At 40.5% G+C, this 15139-nt stretch overlaps 2 protein-coding genes across 3 annotated transcripts in view; both read right to left on the bottom strand.

Moving 5' to 3' along the window:
- The window catches only part of DCAF5 (DDB1 and CUL4 associated factor 5), a 100946-nt gene that overhangs the window by 7057 nt on the left and 78750 nt on the right, over positions 1-15139 (bottom strand). For both annotated transcript variants that reach the window (XM_041758120.1, XM_041758121.1), the window contains exon 8: positions 1526-1653. In XM_041758120.1, coding sequence (XP_041614054.1) covers positions 1526-1653 — 128 coding nt within the window. The remainder of the gene's footprint in view (positions 1-1525; positions 1654-15139) is intronic.
- LOC121492878 (H/ACA ribonucleoprotein complex subunit 3-like) lies at positions 4222-7375 on the bottom strand. The gene is given in 2 exon segments (XM_041758123.1): positions 4222-5517; positions 5519-7375. Coding segments are annotated over 2 exon segments (231 nt in total). The 5' UTR covers positions 5713-7375; the 3' UTR covers positions 4222-5480.

Raw genomic sequence — 15139 nt, 5'->3', positions numbered from 1 at the left:
ACCGTGCCAACCCATTACTCATAGGCCAAAGGAGAAGAGAAGGCAATTCAAGGGACAGGGCCAATTTCTCAATTGCCCACTGACGGATGTTAGAGATGACCACCTTCAGTAGAGGCTTCTGGCTGCCTGCTGCCTTCCCACCAGCATGGGGAGTGTGATAGGCCACTGGGAACAACAAAGAACAAGGCTCTATCCTAACTTTACCACTAATTAGCTGTGTAATTAACCCCAGACGCATAGTTTATAATTGAAATCTCATATCATCTTACAAAAAGAAAAAGTCAGTAAAAATGACCTAGAAGTCCTGCTCCAGCTCTGTGGGAAAATGTGTGCAATCATGAAAGTTAGCCCTGATCCACAGAACCAACAAAACTTATATAAAGGCATCTGGAATGAGAACAAATAAATATTGACCCATCCTCCAACATTACATTTCTGATAGCTTCCCTTGCCTCAGATACAACTTGGTTTAATTCTAGATGGTGAAGAAGGAGGAGGAGATGAAGGAGGAGGAGGAGGGGAAGAGGAAGAAGAGGAAGCAGCAGCAGCAGTAGCAGCAGCAGCAGCAGAAGAAGAAAATAGAAAACCACCAAATCATCACAAACCAATTTTTTACTTTTTTCCTGATACCTCCCCCATCAGGTTTTCAATGTCATTGTTTTTTGGGGGGGGGGGGGGGGGAAGAGGACTTTTAACTTTTAGGGGAGATTATCATCTATCCTTACTTAAAAATCAAGTTATCACAGAGTTCCAAAGGATTCATCATTTACCCCAAACCTACCAAATACCCAAACCTTTTTGCAGATGTGGAAAAGGGTTACTAGCAACTAGAATGTGAGTGGCAGGCAGTGGGCCATCCTCCTGTGGACACAGGCCAGGCTGTGTCTCTTCATTGTAGGCTCTAAATACATTCCTTAGCCAGGTTAAGTTCATTCAGTTGATGTACAATTAATGCAAGCGTTTAGCCTCAATCACAACCACATGCAGTGTTTTTTGATATGTTCTGAGACAATTTAGCTATGATTCTGGCAGTCACTTAGTTATGTCTGTGCCACATTAGCACAGCAATTAATGCAAAGTACACACCAAGTAACTGAATAGATGGTGGCTTTCAGATGAAGTTTGGAAAACAGAACTCAGACTCAATATCAAAGGCTTCTGGAAATGTAGTGGCATACAAGTGGTGTCTAGTTTCAAAGCCTAGTGACTATTTTAAAAAGTGGTCTTGAAAGGAGGATTTTAAACCACGCTTTTTAATATCAATTTTTTAATATTTTGTGTTATGTCAAAATAATTGAGAAATTTTTTAAGTAATCTCAATGCCCAATGTGGGGATCAAACTCAGGACCTCAAGATCAAGAGTCTTGCTCTACTGACTGAACCATCCAGGTGCCCCATAATGATTGAGAATTTTGATAGACCTTTAGTATGTTTAGGTATGAGGTCCTATAAATATTGTTCTAGTTTCTTCCAATTATGAATTGTTAACAATTTGTCTAAAGGACATAAGGGGAAGGTACCTCACCTTGATAATCTTTTCTACACCAGAAGAGCAGATCATGTAGGTGTGAGGGTTAAATCGGACCTGGTTAACAATAGACCGATGCCCTTTCAGCACCATGAAGGCTCCGTTGACCACCCTACCAATGCCACCTGGGAAGACAGAAGGAAACAAAAATCAAATGATGAAATGAATAAAAGTAAATAGGTTCCAATAATGGCAAACAGCTCTGAACTGGAGCCAAGATTTTTTATTAACTATGCCACCAGCAGAATGCTTGCTTAATCTTACAGATAAAGTTGCTATGGAAAGAGGGAAGATGAAATATTCTCTCAGCATATGTGCTCTTACCAGGAGCCTTTATTTAGCCTTTAAGCATTGCCCACGCCCACCCACTGCAATTCCATTGTCAATGAAGCCACAGCCACTTAAAACATTTCTCAAGTTTTTGATCCCCAAGATAGAACCCAAGTGTTACCTTAGAAAAGGCCAGTCATGAGCAAAATGAGACTGAACTACTTGGGAACAGTTAGGCATCTGAGCCAGGGACATGCAGAACCAAAAGCATATAATTACTTAAATGCATAAAAAATCTCTGATCCATTTGCCCTTGATTTCTATGATGAAGGTAGCAAAAAACAAAAAACAAAAAAACAAAAAAACAAAAAACCCAAACATACCAAAGCCACTGGGAAAATAATGAAGAAAAATCCTTTTGTTACCCTGATAGCAGAGAGAGCTAGGGATAAAGAAAGGAGATTTGGACCACTTTCTAATAGGGAGAGCTCAAGAACTGAGAATCTGAATTAGAGTAAGGTGCTTAAAGATACCATGTATGAATAACAAGAGGCCGCTAAAAGAAAGCTGTATTTCTTTTTCTTTAAAGACTATTTATTTGGGGATCCCTGGGTGGCGCAGTGGTTTGGCGCCTGCCTTTGGCCCAGGGCGCGATCCTGGAGACCCGGGATCGAATCCCACATCAGGCTCCCGGTGCATGGAGCCTGCTTCTCCCTCTGCCTGTGTCTCTGCCTCTCTCTCTTTCTCTCTGTATGACTATCATAAATAAAAAAAAAAAAAAAAAAAAAAAAAAGACTATTTATTTATTTATTCATGAGAGACACAGAGAGAGGCAGAGACACAGGCAGAGAGAGAAGCAGGCTCCATGCGGGGAGCCTGATGTGGGACTCGATCCTGGGACTCCAGGATCATGCCCTGGGCTGAAGGCAGGCAGGTGCTCAACTGCTGGGCCACCCAGGTATCCCAGGAAGCTATATTTTAAGGACCATTGTGTAGGCTTTCTTCTTCAGTGACTGAGAAAAGCATCAGATGCCTGGAACCTACGATATGATGAAGAGGTCATCATTTATAAACTTGGAATAACCTCAAAGGTTCAACTTCCCTGGTAAGGGCATCACACAGAATATATGCACCCATGTTCTGAACAAGGTCACTTCTGAGCAACCATCTATAGCTCAGTACACATAGGCCAACCTGTGTGCCCAGCCAACTGGTAAAATATGATGCATTCAGACATAAATAAGCGTTCATTTATCTAAGCAGTGAATATCATCTATCAGGAACATGGCAACACTAGGGCACAAAGTATCAGTAGGCAGTTACTGCTCCCTGCACCCTATTGCCAACTCCACTTTGTTCAAACATTCATTCCAGACATTTCTCATTTCATTTTTTTTTAAAGAAACGGACTCTTTTTAAAAAATATTTTATTTATTCATGAGAGACAGTGAGAGAGAGAGGGAGAGGCAGAGACACAGGCAGAGAGAAGCAGGCACCATGCAGGGAGCCCAACGTGGGACTCAATCCTGGGTCTCCAGGATCACGCCCTGGGCCGAAGGCAGCGTTAAACCGCTGAGCCACCAAATGTCGGGCTGCCGGACATCTCTCATTTCAGTGTCTACAGGACAATGACCAGCACAGTATCCCTTCTCTAGAAATAATCTGGTTCTAGAGAAGGTGTCTTGTGCTTTTGGCCTCCTCACACAACTCCCCTTTTGGACTCAGAATATATCCCTCTTTATTGCCATGTACATGCACATCTCTGCTATGACAGCAAGAGCTTTCAGACTGAATCATATATGGATTTGCCCACTTAGCCAGTACTAAGTACTTACTCTACTTTTGTCACTTGGTCAGTGACAAAAATATTCTTTGCCTAATCTTTCCACCATATTTGACATTTTTCATTTATTTGATAGAGAGAGGGAGAGAGAAAGGAAGAGAAGAGGGAGAGAGACAAGCAGACTCCAGGCTGAGCTCAGAACCTGATGGGGGGGCTCAATCTCACGACCCTGACATCATGATCTGAGCCAAAATCAAGAATCAGCAGGAAGCATAACCAACTGAGCCACTCAGGCACCCCTGACATTATTAGTATTTGAATTATCCAGGATGAATAATACACTTAGAACTATCCATGTCTCAACTCAACATCATCAAGTTTGCTAATAAACCATAAAGGAGAATGACTAGGCCATAGAATTGATGTGTTCTCATGGATCAGGAAATGTTAGAGACTCCTAGGTAGCTCAGTTAAGTGTCTGAATAATGACTTTGCTCGAGTCATGATCTCAGGATCCTGAGATTTAGTCCTGCATTGGTCTCCACACTGGGCATGGAGACTGCTTAAGAGTCTCTCTCTCCCTCTCTCCCTGCACCACCCCCTACCTCCACTTGTGCTCTCTAATAATAAAAAAAAATCTTTAAAAAATCAAAGAAAAAAAAGGAAAGGTTAAGCACCAAAGTAGGCTGCCATGATGGGAAACCCTAGGTAGCCTGAGTACACTGGGTTCCTAGAGTGGAATGGGAGGAGAAAATAAAGCAGAAAATTAAGGAAATGAGATTCATGGGAATCTAAAAAGTAGCATTCCCATTCATGGGTCTCTTCTGAATTCTACATTTCCAACATCCTATTCCTACCTATATCTGTGCTGGAGTAGTCACTAGCAAAGAAACTTTGGGTTAAACCTAGTACCAACCTCTTACTTAATCCTACTGCATCCAAGAAAAGTTAATTTAAGTGACTCAGAGAATTTGAGTGACTTCTTCACAATCATACAGCTAGTAAATGGTAGAGTCAAGATTTGAACCAGTCTGTTTGGCTATCATGCCCAATATCCTTTCCATTGGAACAGTGGCCTTTATGAGATGAAAGGATTTCAATAGGGATGGAGTTTGAAATGCATAAAATATTTTGAAATCTTTCTGGCAGTTAATGAGTTGGTTTTCTTTTTAAGCCCTCAACTCAAAAATGGGAACAGGGGAGACTCTATCCAACGGTGTCCTGAGCACAAGATATAGTATCACCACAGGACATGTCATCACATTGCCAACACTAAATAGTTCATGAGAGTAAAACTGGCTCTCTTGCAACCTAGAACTGGGGGTGCAATGCCTGAACTAAAGTAACTGTTCAGAGTAAGCACTTTTTGACTGGACAGTGTTTCAGGAGAGGCAATTCTAGAATAAGTACTACCAAAGGAGGACAGATAGAGGGGCTCATGTCTTAGAGAATCAACTATTCACAGAACTAAAGTTTATCAATCAAACTGACTTGTCAAAGGTTATCTGGAATACAATTACAGTAACTTTTGGACCTGAAGAAGGATTGAAGGGTATTAACATCTCTAAAATCAGACCACGGGAAAACGTTCTATTCTTCTTCCAGGCAGTATGACCTCATCTGGTTTCTCATCATGGCAGCAATTTACTTTATCTATTCATTCATTCAAATCATTTCAATAACCTAGTAGTGATTCAAAATATGGAAAGGAGATTCAAACTTGTTCCCTTAAGAGGGATGCTACCATGATTGCTTCACATAAGCATCATCAAAGGCAATAATGAAACCAGATTCCAAAGAGTAAGGGTGTTAAGAAGGCTTCAAGGCACACAGGTTGAAGAACTTGGTTTTAGAAAGTCTCTGAGAGGTAGCAGAAGAGACATAGAATTTAAGGGACCCTCAGAGAACAGGGTGAGGTTGCTGGGTCTTGAGCACCAAAGTGTTTTTTGATGGTGATTGGGTGTCAAGAGTACATGTCATCTGGGGAGAACCGGGTAGGATGAGCCAAATAGGTCTGTTGTCCTACAGGGTCAAGCTTCTTCAGCATATAGACCTGGTCTCCCTGTTCACTGAGATAATATAGAGAAACACGACCATACCAAAGCCAGAAGCTCCAATTTTGTCTGCACATGGCAGCAGTTTTAATACAGGTCTTTTCTCCTCCTTCCCACTCAAACTGATACCCAGGAAATCCACAGAGCCAAGAGACTTATGGTGAAAACATGTCCAGGGAGAACTGAGGCTGCCATTTGTTTAAGGCATCCCAGGCTGTGTACACAGAATCACAACAGTGAATGGGCTCAGGGAAGTTCTCTGTAGTTTCTCTCTTGGTTTCCGAGTTTTAAATGACTAAATACAGTTGCTATTGTTAGTTTAGATACAATTTTTAGAGAATAGATTTTTATCAGTCCTGGAGATTTGTGTAAATCGGACTTCTTCAATCTTAAATGGCTAAAGTCAAGATGCCAGTATCAGTAAAAACTTAGGGTCTCCCCTCTCCATTACCTAGCCAAACTGTGCCTGTCAACAGAAGGATCAAGCTGGCAGGAGTCAGGCAAGGAACACTTTTTCTAAAAACTACATAAGCTACAAAATCTCCCTTCAGGATCATCTCTAAGGCTGTGGTTAGGGGCCTGATGAGGATCAACCTCAATTCATGGTTACCAAGCTGAGTCAAGCCTAATCACTACTAATGGATACCAATGACTAAAATAGCACATACCCGGAAAGAACCACCTTACTTGTTTTTGAGCTGTCATTTGTTTATCCACGTCTGTACAAACCAATGCTCATTTCTCTGAGCCATCTGCTCTGGCTGGCCCACCAGACATGTTGGCAACACTTTGTGGAGTTTTTTTTTTTTTTTTTTTTTTTTTTTGTAAGTCAAGTCCAAAATTCCTGTATCCCCATCTTTACTTTGGTGCAGATGGGATGCTAAGGAGGTGAGGAAGGCTATAAATCCCCTCACCTGTTCTATCGCAAGACCTTAAAAAAGGACTGGGCCATCTCATAAGATTCCAGTGTCAGTGACTGATTCACTACCATCGGGGGATTCTCTACAGTAGATAGGGGGCTAAGTGTAGAGTCCTCATTTCCCTCCCCTTTCTTTCCTATGCTCCTCTTTCCACAATATTCATCCACAATATTCAGCCTTAGGATTCAGAATCCCTAAGGGGACCAATGGCTAGGACACCACTCCCACTTCTTGCCAACTTCAGCTACTTCTGTTCCTTGTCAATTTTATTTACTTCAACAAAATCCTCTAAGAATGACTATGCTTTCACCTCAAAAATTAAAAGCAACCTTGTCAAGATTTCTTGATGTTTTAGTCTAAGCACAACTTATCATATTGGGAGGAGGTCCGCAATGGCACTTGGGACTATAGAAGAGGACATTTATGTGTTTCATAAGAAAATAAATCCCAGATCAACCTGGATAAAATGCCAGTATGAATTTTCCAGAGTTTTTGGATTTTTCCCCCCTTTCCATTAATTAATGAGTAGGACAAACACCTTTGTGAGAACGGGACAGGGAAATGGTGGGTGACACTGAGATTAGGGAGGATGAAGTATGAACATGGTAGTGAGGGACCAGCAATAGGTCCCAGATGACTGGAAAAGGCTGATGGAAGACAGATTAAAATGGCAGGAGATAAATTTGCATTTCCAAGCAATAGATATCAGCCTTCACGAAGAGGATAAAGATCCTTAATCTTCCAAGATTTATGCTAACATATCCAAGAAAGTAATAACAAAATTGGGCATATAAGAAGAAGTTAGCAAATGATTGTTAAATTGAAATTAGTGGAGAACATTCCTACACCCATTGTGGGGCTCTTGACCCTAGGATCAAGAGTTGCATGCTCTTCCAACTGAGCCAGCCAGATGCCCCTGGAGAACACTGTTAAGAGTGGTGTGTGTGTGTGTGTGTGTGTGTGTGTATATATAAACCCTCAACACTCAGGTAAAAATGATAGATTATCGTAAAGGAAATGATTTTAGCATTTCCTCTAGCATTCCTTTTTCATTTAGCATTTATCTGGTAGGCTCTAGGTTGGAATATCAAACTCATGCGGAATGTATTAATAGGGCAAGATGATGAACAAATACATAAAGGTGGAGAGAAATTGAAAAAGCAGGTGACAGTGGTTACTCAACTGATACAATGGAAATCAAATCTCTATAATTATGTAGTCCTTCTCTAAGCAGTAAGACTTGGGCTTCTGATACTCACCAAAGAATTAAATGGTTTAATTCAGTCCTCATCCTATTTATCTGACCTATCAGCAAGATCCAACATAGTTGCCGCCTCTTTCTTCACTGCCTTCCTAGGATCACCCTCTCTTGGTTATCCTGCTACCTCACTGGTCACTCATTTTTGCATTCCTTTTTGGCTGCTCTCTCTGACTTAACACTAGAATGCCTGAGGGAACTGAGGAATGCCTTAGTCTTTGCTTTCCTTCTCTTGATTAGCTATACTTACTTGGTGATCTCATCCAGTCTTGTGGCTTTAAATCCTACCTATATGTGACCGAAACTCAAATTTTTATCTCCAATCCAGAACTTTCTCTTGAACTCCAGAATTGCATACCTTTATATCCAAACTGTTTGTTCAACATCTATCTCTACCTGTTATTTCTTTTTTAAAAGATTTTATTTATTCATTCATGAGAGACACAGAGAGAGAGAGGCAGAGACACAGGCAGAGGGAGAAGCAGGCTCCACACAGGGAGCTCAACGTGGGACTTGATCTGAGACTCCAGGATCATGCCCTGAGCCAAAGGCAGGCACTGAACCACTGAGCCACCCAGGCGTCCCTCTACCTGTATGTTTAAGAGACATCTCAAACTCTATCTGCTCCCTCCCTTTCCCCCAGTCAAATCTATTAGGAAGGGCAGCCCGGGTGGCTCCAGAGGTTTAGCACTGCCTTCAGCCCAGGGCCTGATCCTGGAGACCTGAGATCGAGTCCCAGATTGGGCTCCCTGCATGGAGCCTGCTTCTCCCTCTGCCTGTGTCTCTGCCTCTCTCTCTCTCTCTTTCTCTCTCTGTGTGGTGAATAGATAAATAAAATCTTTAAAAAAAATCTATTAGGAGATCATGATCAGGATTTACCTTCAAAATACATCTAGACTGAAAAAAAATACATCTAGACTGAAACCTCTACCTTCGTTTGACCCACCGTCACCACTTGTCTGTACTATGGGAGACTCCTATTAGTTAGTTCTCCTCATTCCTATCTTTGGCACCCTACTTCCACCATCTATCTTCCACTCCGCAGCCAGTGTGATGCTGTTAAAATAAGTTAGATCATGTCACTCCTCTGCTCAGAAGTCCCTAATGGCTCCCTCATTTTACCCACAGTTAACAGCCTACAGGGACAACCCTGTGTTCCACTTACCCCTACTATTCCCCCCTTCCTTACTCTGCTTCAACACATTGATTTCCCTGTTTCTCAAACACACTAGGCACACTTTCACTTAAGAACTTTGTACTGGTTCTACCTAAAATTTTCTTCCCCCAGATTTTTGCATCGTTAACTCCCTTACCACTGAGCTTTTGCTCAAATGTGATCTCAAAGAGATCCATACTGAATGATCTAAAAACTTGCATTTCTCTGACCCCCCAATACCATTTCCTATCCTCCTTATTCCACTCTTATTTTTTTTTCCTATAGTGCTTCTAACCTTTTACATATAATTATTTGTGTCTGTTGTTTATTATATGCTTCTCTTAATAGAATGTAAGCTCAATGATGGCAGGGGTCTTTGTTCCTTTGCTATATGTCCCAAGGCTCTAGAATAGTGCCTAGCATGGAGTAAGTTTTCAATAAATGTTTGATAAATGAAAAGATGTGAGAGTATCTAACTATAAAATATAAGCAGACTGGACAAAACCCAATTTCCTTCAGTGAGCTCCATCATCCAATGTGTGGATCATTCAAGTGTTTCTCCATCTTCCTTCTATCAAAATTGGATGTCTCTTTTATAGCATTTTTACTATAATAAGAGCAGAGAAATAAAGGGGCTAAAATCCTACCTACGCTTCACGGTCCTCTGAAATGCTAATTCCATGAAAACTTCACTGATCCCCAAAATCTGTTTAAGCCTTCCTTAATTATCTTTTTTCTATGGGCTCTGGAATAAACTTTTAAATTTAGCATGTGCGCACACACACACATCCTTTTCTCATCTTTCTTAGACTAGAAGTTCTTAGAGAGCAAGAAAATATTGATTCTTTCAGTCACCCATAGGACTTTGTATGTCTTTTGTTAGGATACTAAGTGAACAAATTGAAGTAAATTCCCCCATCATTTTCTCTGGACAAGGCTTGAAAGTGAAGGCGAAAGCTATTATCTACCAAAATGAGATCTGGCAGGTACCTGTTGAAGCAATTAATCTATTTCATTCCTAAAACCACTGGTAGAATTAAGGGGTTACTGCTCTGAGGGACAAGGGACTACTTATTTTCCTTACTATATCTCAAAGAGTTGTCCAAATAAACTCAGTAATTCACTGGACCAAACATTCCCTGGGTCTCTAAGTTTCAAACCGTAAGAATTAAATTAGAGTACTGATAATACAGAGAGCAGTGGCTGCCTCTTGGGGATCACATAACCACCTAAGAGTTAAAAAAAAAAAAAAAAAAAGTCAGATGGGGATAGCCAATGCTGTCAGTAAAGCTCAAAGAACTCCAAAGACAGCAATGCTTAATTGCACAAAAAAGTCAATTAAATCAGTTCTTCTTTCATCATCTGTACTTCACATGTGTTTGCAACCAACTACTTGTGACCAATTAAAAATAGCTGTCCTTCCAGTTACACAGGAGGACAATGTAGATGCCCAGGCCCAATCCACTGAGAGTGAAGGCATGTCTAGAAAAAGGAGGAGAGATGGAACATGCGTACACATAAGGCCTGTGAAAATGCATTTATAGTTGTTTCCAGCCTACTCCATTGGCCTGCTGGCAGTAGGGGTGGCTACAGTGACTAGGCAGTGAAACTGCATGTTTTTCCCCTCTATTCAGGGAAAAATCTGTCACAAAACTTTCCCCCTTCTAACTACTGATGAGTCAAGAGCAGCCTTCATGCAAGAACAATTCAACCAGCCATTCATGAGGACACCAGAGGAAGACAATGTCTTGGATTCTAAGGAGTTTTTCAGAGAAAAGTTAAAAGGAAGAAAGCTTTCTTCACAAAGAATAACAATTATTGTAGAGAAGCTACTGAATACCCTCAACAACATCCCTAAGAAGGTAGATATTATTAGTATGGTTCTATTGTTTATATTGCTAATGTTCTTGTTTTACAGATGAAGAAATAAGTTTGGCAAGATTAAACAATTTTTCCAAAGCCAAAACTAGAAGACAAATGGATCAGGAGTTTAATGCAGGCCTACCAACTCTATTACATTATGCTTCTTTCCATAAATAGTAAGGTCTTAGCATAGAGGCATATCTCAAGGGAAGCAACTTTATCTGTGAAAACCCTAAGCCCTTTCCAACAAGAATAGAGGAAGGGAAGAGAAGGCAATATGAAGATTTTCCAGAGACATCCATCTCTACCAAACGCTGCCAAATACATTACTACCATACCTAAGTTCTTAGGGAACAAATGATTGGGAAATTATGGATCTGTGGATGCTGATCTTACTATACATAGCACTAATGTCTTACATTTGAAAACACGGTTTTCAGAAAGCTCCCACAACTGTTAAATCATTTCGTGATATGGGGCGTTGGGAGGGGAAGGATTTTTACAGAAGAAACTAAAGCTCAGACAATTGCTGTTATGTAACCTGCCTAGAATCACTCAATCAGCTAGTTAGTGGCAGAACTGGACTTGAATCCAGGTATGACTTTATGCCTAATGCTCTTTCGAATATACCACTGGCTCTATACATAACTGCTGGTATGTTTATTTTATCTTCAGAAGCACTACATTAAGACAGATGCTCTTCCTACATACTTCAGAGGTATAAAACGTTCTGATGGGCTTTTTCTTTGCCACAGCAAAATTCTCAGTTCAGTTTCTTTAATTTTGAGAGGTTTTCAGAAAATGATTATTTGGCATCAATTACAAAACTGAGCCTAATCTTGCTAGGTAGCAAATTTTATGGTAGGTAGTAGGTTTCACCTCTCAAAATGATTTCCTCAGCCTACTATGAAGCACTATGCAAATTACTTAGCCGATTTGTTAAGTCCATACTGTTTACAAAATAAATACATTTCATCTCTTTGGAGTTTGGAACTGGAGTTCCCCAGTGATTTTTGGGTCTTTCTGAAAAGGAGTGGAGACAAAAATGATGCCCTTGCTTTTGGCTCACACTTAGGACTGGTCTCCATCTAGTTCTCTCAGCATTTGATATGCACTGTAAAGCACACAGCAGGCATGCAATAAATGCTGATGGCTTGTCATATCATTAAGGCATATAACAGCAAGGCAGCTTCCCCATATTAGCCTGCCTTAGTGGGATCCCTGGGTGGCGCAGCGGTTTGGTGCCTGCCTTTGGCCCAGGGCGCGATCCTGGAGACCGGGGATCGAATCCCACGTCGGGCTCCCGGTGCATGGAGCCTGCTTCTCCCTCTGCCTATGTCTCTGCCTCTCTCTCTCTCTGTGTGTGACTATCATAAATAAATTTAAAAAAATTAAAAAAAATTAGCCTGCCTTAGTATCTTCTGTTCAACTGGCATGCATCGAAAGAGTGAACTCAAACCTTACTCCATATTTTGTTTAAATAAGAGAGGAATATGTTAGAGTTGGAATTTCCCCTAAAACTTTTCATCATCTAAGCATTCAGAGCTAGAACCCAAGGGTCACCTCTAGTCCTCACGTTTGGCTTGCTAAATATTGCTGAATATTTTTAAAATTATGAATTATTTGCCAATATTTAAATATATAAAGGTAGGGATCTCTGGGTGGCTCAGTGGTTTAGCGTCTGCCTTCGGCCTGAGGCGTGATTCTGGAGTCCCACATTGGACTCCCTGCATGGAGCCTGCTTCTCCCTCTCCCTGTGCCTCTCTCTACCTCTCTTTCTGTGTCTCTCATGAATAAATAAATAAAATCTTATATATAGAGAGGGAGAGAGAGAGAGAGAGAGAGAGAGAGGTGTTACATATAAAAATGAGAAGTGCTAAGTATCCTCGAAGACAGGTTTAAGGGTAGGGCCCTAACCAGGAGGAATTGAAAGCCTGTATAAAGAGTAGTAATGCCATTATACTTCTCTGAACACATATGGCCCATTCCCCATATAGGCAGAAACCTAGGGGTTGCCAGCTGAAGTTGACCTAAAGAGGTTTTGGACTGGAGACACCAGGTGCAGTGGAGAATGGGACTAAACAAAAACTTGTGTACAAATCTGTGAGATTCACAGCTCTATTCCCCTATTTGGCTTTTAGAATCATGGCTCAACTGCCAGGCAAATAGCCTACAGACACTATATCAAAGAGTCCCATTCTGGAAAGGTAGCTGATCTCAAGAGGAGAAAGTCAATAGAGAATGTCCAAAATTGAAAATTCAAAAATATCATGAGTTTCAGGAAGAGAAAGGAATTGTTATATTTTTAAAAACTAAATTTTGCAATATGAATTTGATTTAAAAATTATGTACCTGTTTTATTTTGATAACAAGGAATACTTAATTATTTATTTTTTTTTAAGATTTTATTCATTTATTCATGGACACAGAGAGAAAGAGGCAGAGACACAGGCAGAGGGAGAAGCAGGCTCCATGCAGGGAGCCCGATGTGGGACTCGATCCTGGGACCCCAGGATCACACCCCAGGCTGTAGGCGGCGCCAAACCGCTGCGCCACCGGGGCTGCCCAGGAATACTTAATTATAAAAATAGTGAAGGTTATGAAAAAAGAATAAAAGGAACAAAGAAAAAGGAAACATATATGAACAAGGGAAAAGAAAAGAATGTGAGTGGGTTTTCAGAAAAGTGGCAGGAAAAAAAAAAAGAAAAGTGGCAGGAAGGTTGAATTCCCCAAACAAGCCAAGGTTTATGAAAAATAATCCAAAAAGGTGCTTAGTTACCTGCAGAACAAGATGATGATCAAGGGGACAGACTTACTGTGATAGAGTGATGATGCAATGTTGAAGGGTAATACAGAGAAAACAAACCCTTCAATTACCAGTTAGTGAATCCAACAAGAAAGATAATCACAAGGTCCTGTTCTTGTCTTGTGTACAAAGAAACCCAAGCATCAAGTAAAGAATGGGGATCCAGGACCAACCACAGCCCATGTGAAAACCATGGGGCTCCTAGCCAACTTTTAAGTATGAGCAGATCATGGGTTCTGTAGCCTCCAGAAACAGGTTATATGATCCCGAGTGTATTTCCTGAAACACTTTGTAGCATACTTAATATCAGGGAGCCAAGATTTTCTCTGGTCTAGCCAGACTGTACTATATGTTGAGCTTATTCAGTTAATCCTTAAACAAGGGTAGAACAAACCTGGAGGAGAGAAATCAGTACAGAAAAGAAACTAACATCATTTTGTTTAGGAACTGCTAAATTGACGTGGGGGTGGTGCTATCTCTAGAGAAAAAATCTAAAAGGAGACATGAGAACTACCTTCAAATGAGCAAAAGGCTATGAAGAGGAAGAGGGGCCATTCTCAGTAAGCCAGCACTTAACTACTGGGAAACACAGTAAGACTTATGGAAGAACTTTCTAATCACTGGAGTTACCCTGGAGCAACAAGCACTTTATCGTGGTGGACATCCTGGCAGAGGTTTAAGTTATTCCTTAATAAAAGTGTACTTTAGTATATGTAAGTTATAACTCAAGAAAAAAATTATTGTGGGGGTGGGTATGTGAACAGAGAATTCTACAGAACAGTGATCTGGCCAACTACCCATGTAGTATCCCTGGGATGAATGCCAGGATGTCATGTTTTCCTCTTTATTGAGTTGAGAAAATTGTATTCCTATTGTGACGTATTCTTTGACCCATAGTTAGTTATTAGTTTTTCTTCTTCATTGAGAAATTTTATTTTATTTTATTTTTGAGAAATTTTAAAAAGATACAGAACTCAGCACAAAAAGTGGAGCTTAAAAATGTTTTATAAGGTGAACACCCTTGTAACTGACATCCAGGTCAAAAAATGGAATTTTTTTCTGGCCATTTTCATGCCCCCTGTGCCTCATTCCAATTTTCCTCCCTCTAAATCAACTATTATATTGATCTCTATATTAATCACCTCTCTGTGTTTTTAATAATCTTATTCATCCAAGTATGCATTCCTAAATAGTTTTGCCTGGTTTTTGTTTTAATAGGTCTTTTGCATCCTAAACAATAGGTTTCCTCTTGTCCATCCTTTCCTTTTCTCATTAGAATATATTTACTGGAGAAAATGGGCTATCTGACAGTCTGGATTTTGTGGACTATATGCTCACATGTAGTACAATATGCTCCTCTGTCCTCAGTGCTTCCTGAAAACTGAAAGCTAGAGCCTGAGGTTTTATTCAGAGTTGTTTTATTTGGCAAGCTTATTAGTAGTATTGTGTTCTTTTCATCAGGAGGTACATAATGTCTAATTGCCTTTTTAAGATGTTGGCA

Source organism: Vulpes lagopus, chromosome 6, assembly GCF_018345385.1.
Source record: "Vulpes lagopus strain Blue_001 chromosome 6, ASM1834538v1, whole genome shotgun sequence".
In the NCBI taxonomy this organism is placed as follows: Eukaryota; Metazoa; Chordata; class Mammalia; order Carnivora; family Canidae; genus Vulpes; species Vulpes lagopus.
This window is presented reverse-complemented; position numbering and strand designations above follow the sequence as displayed.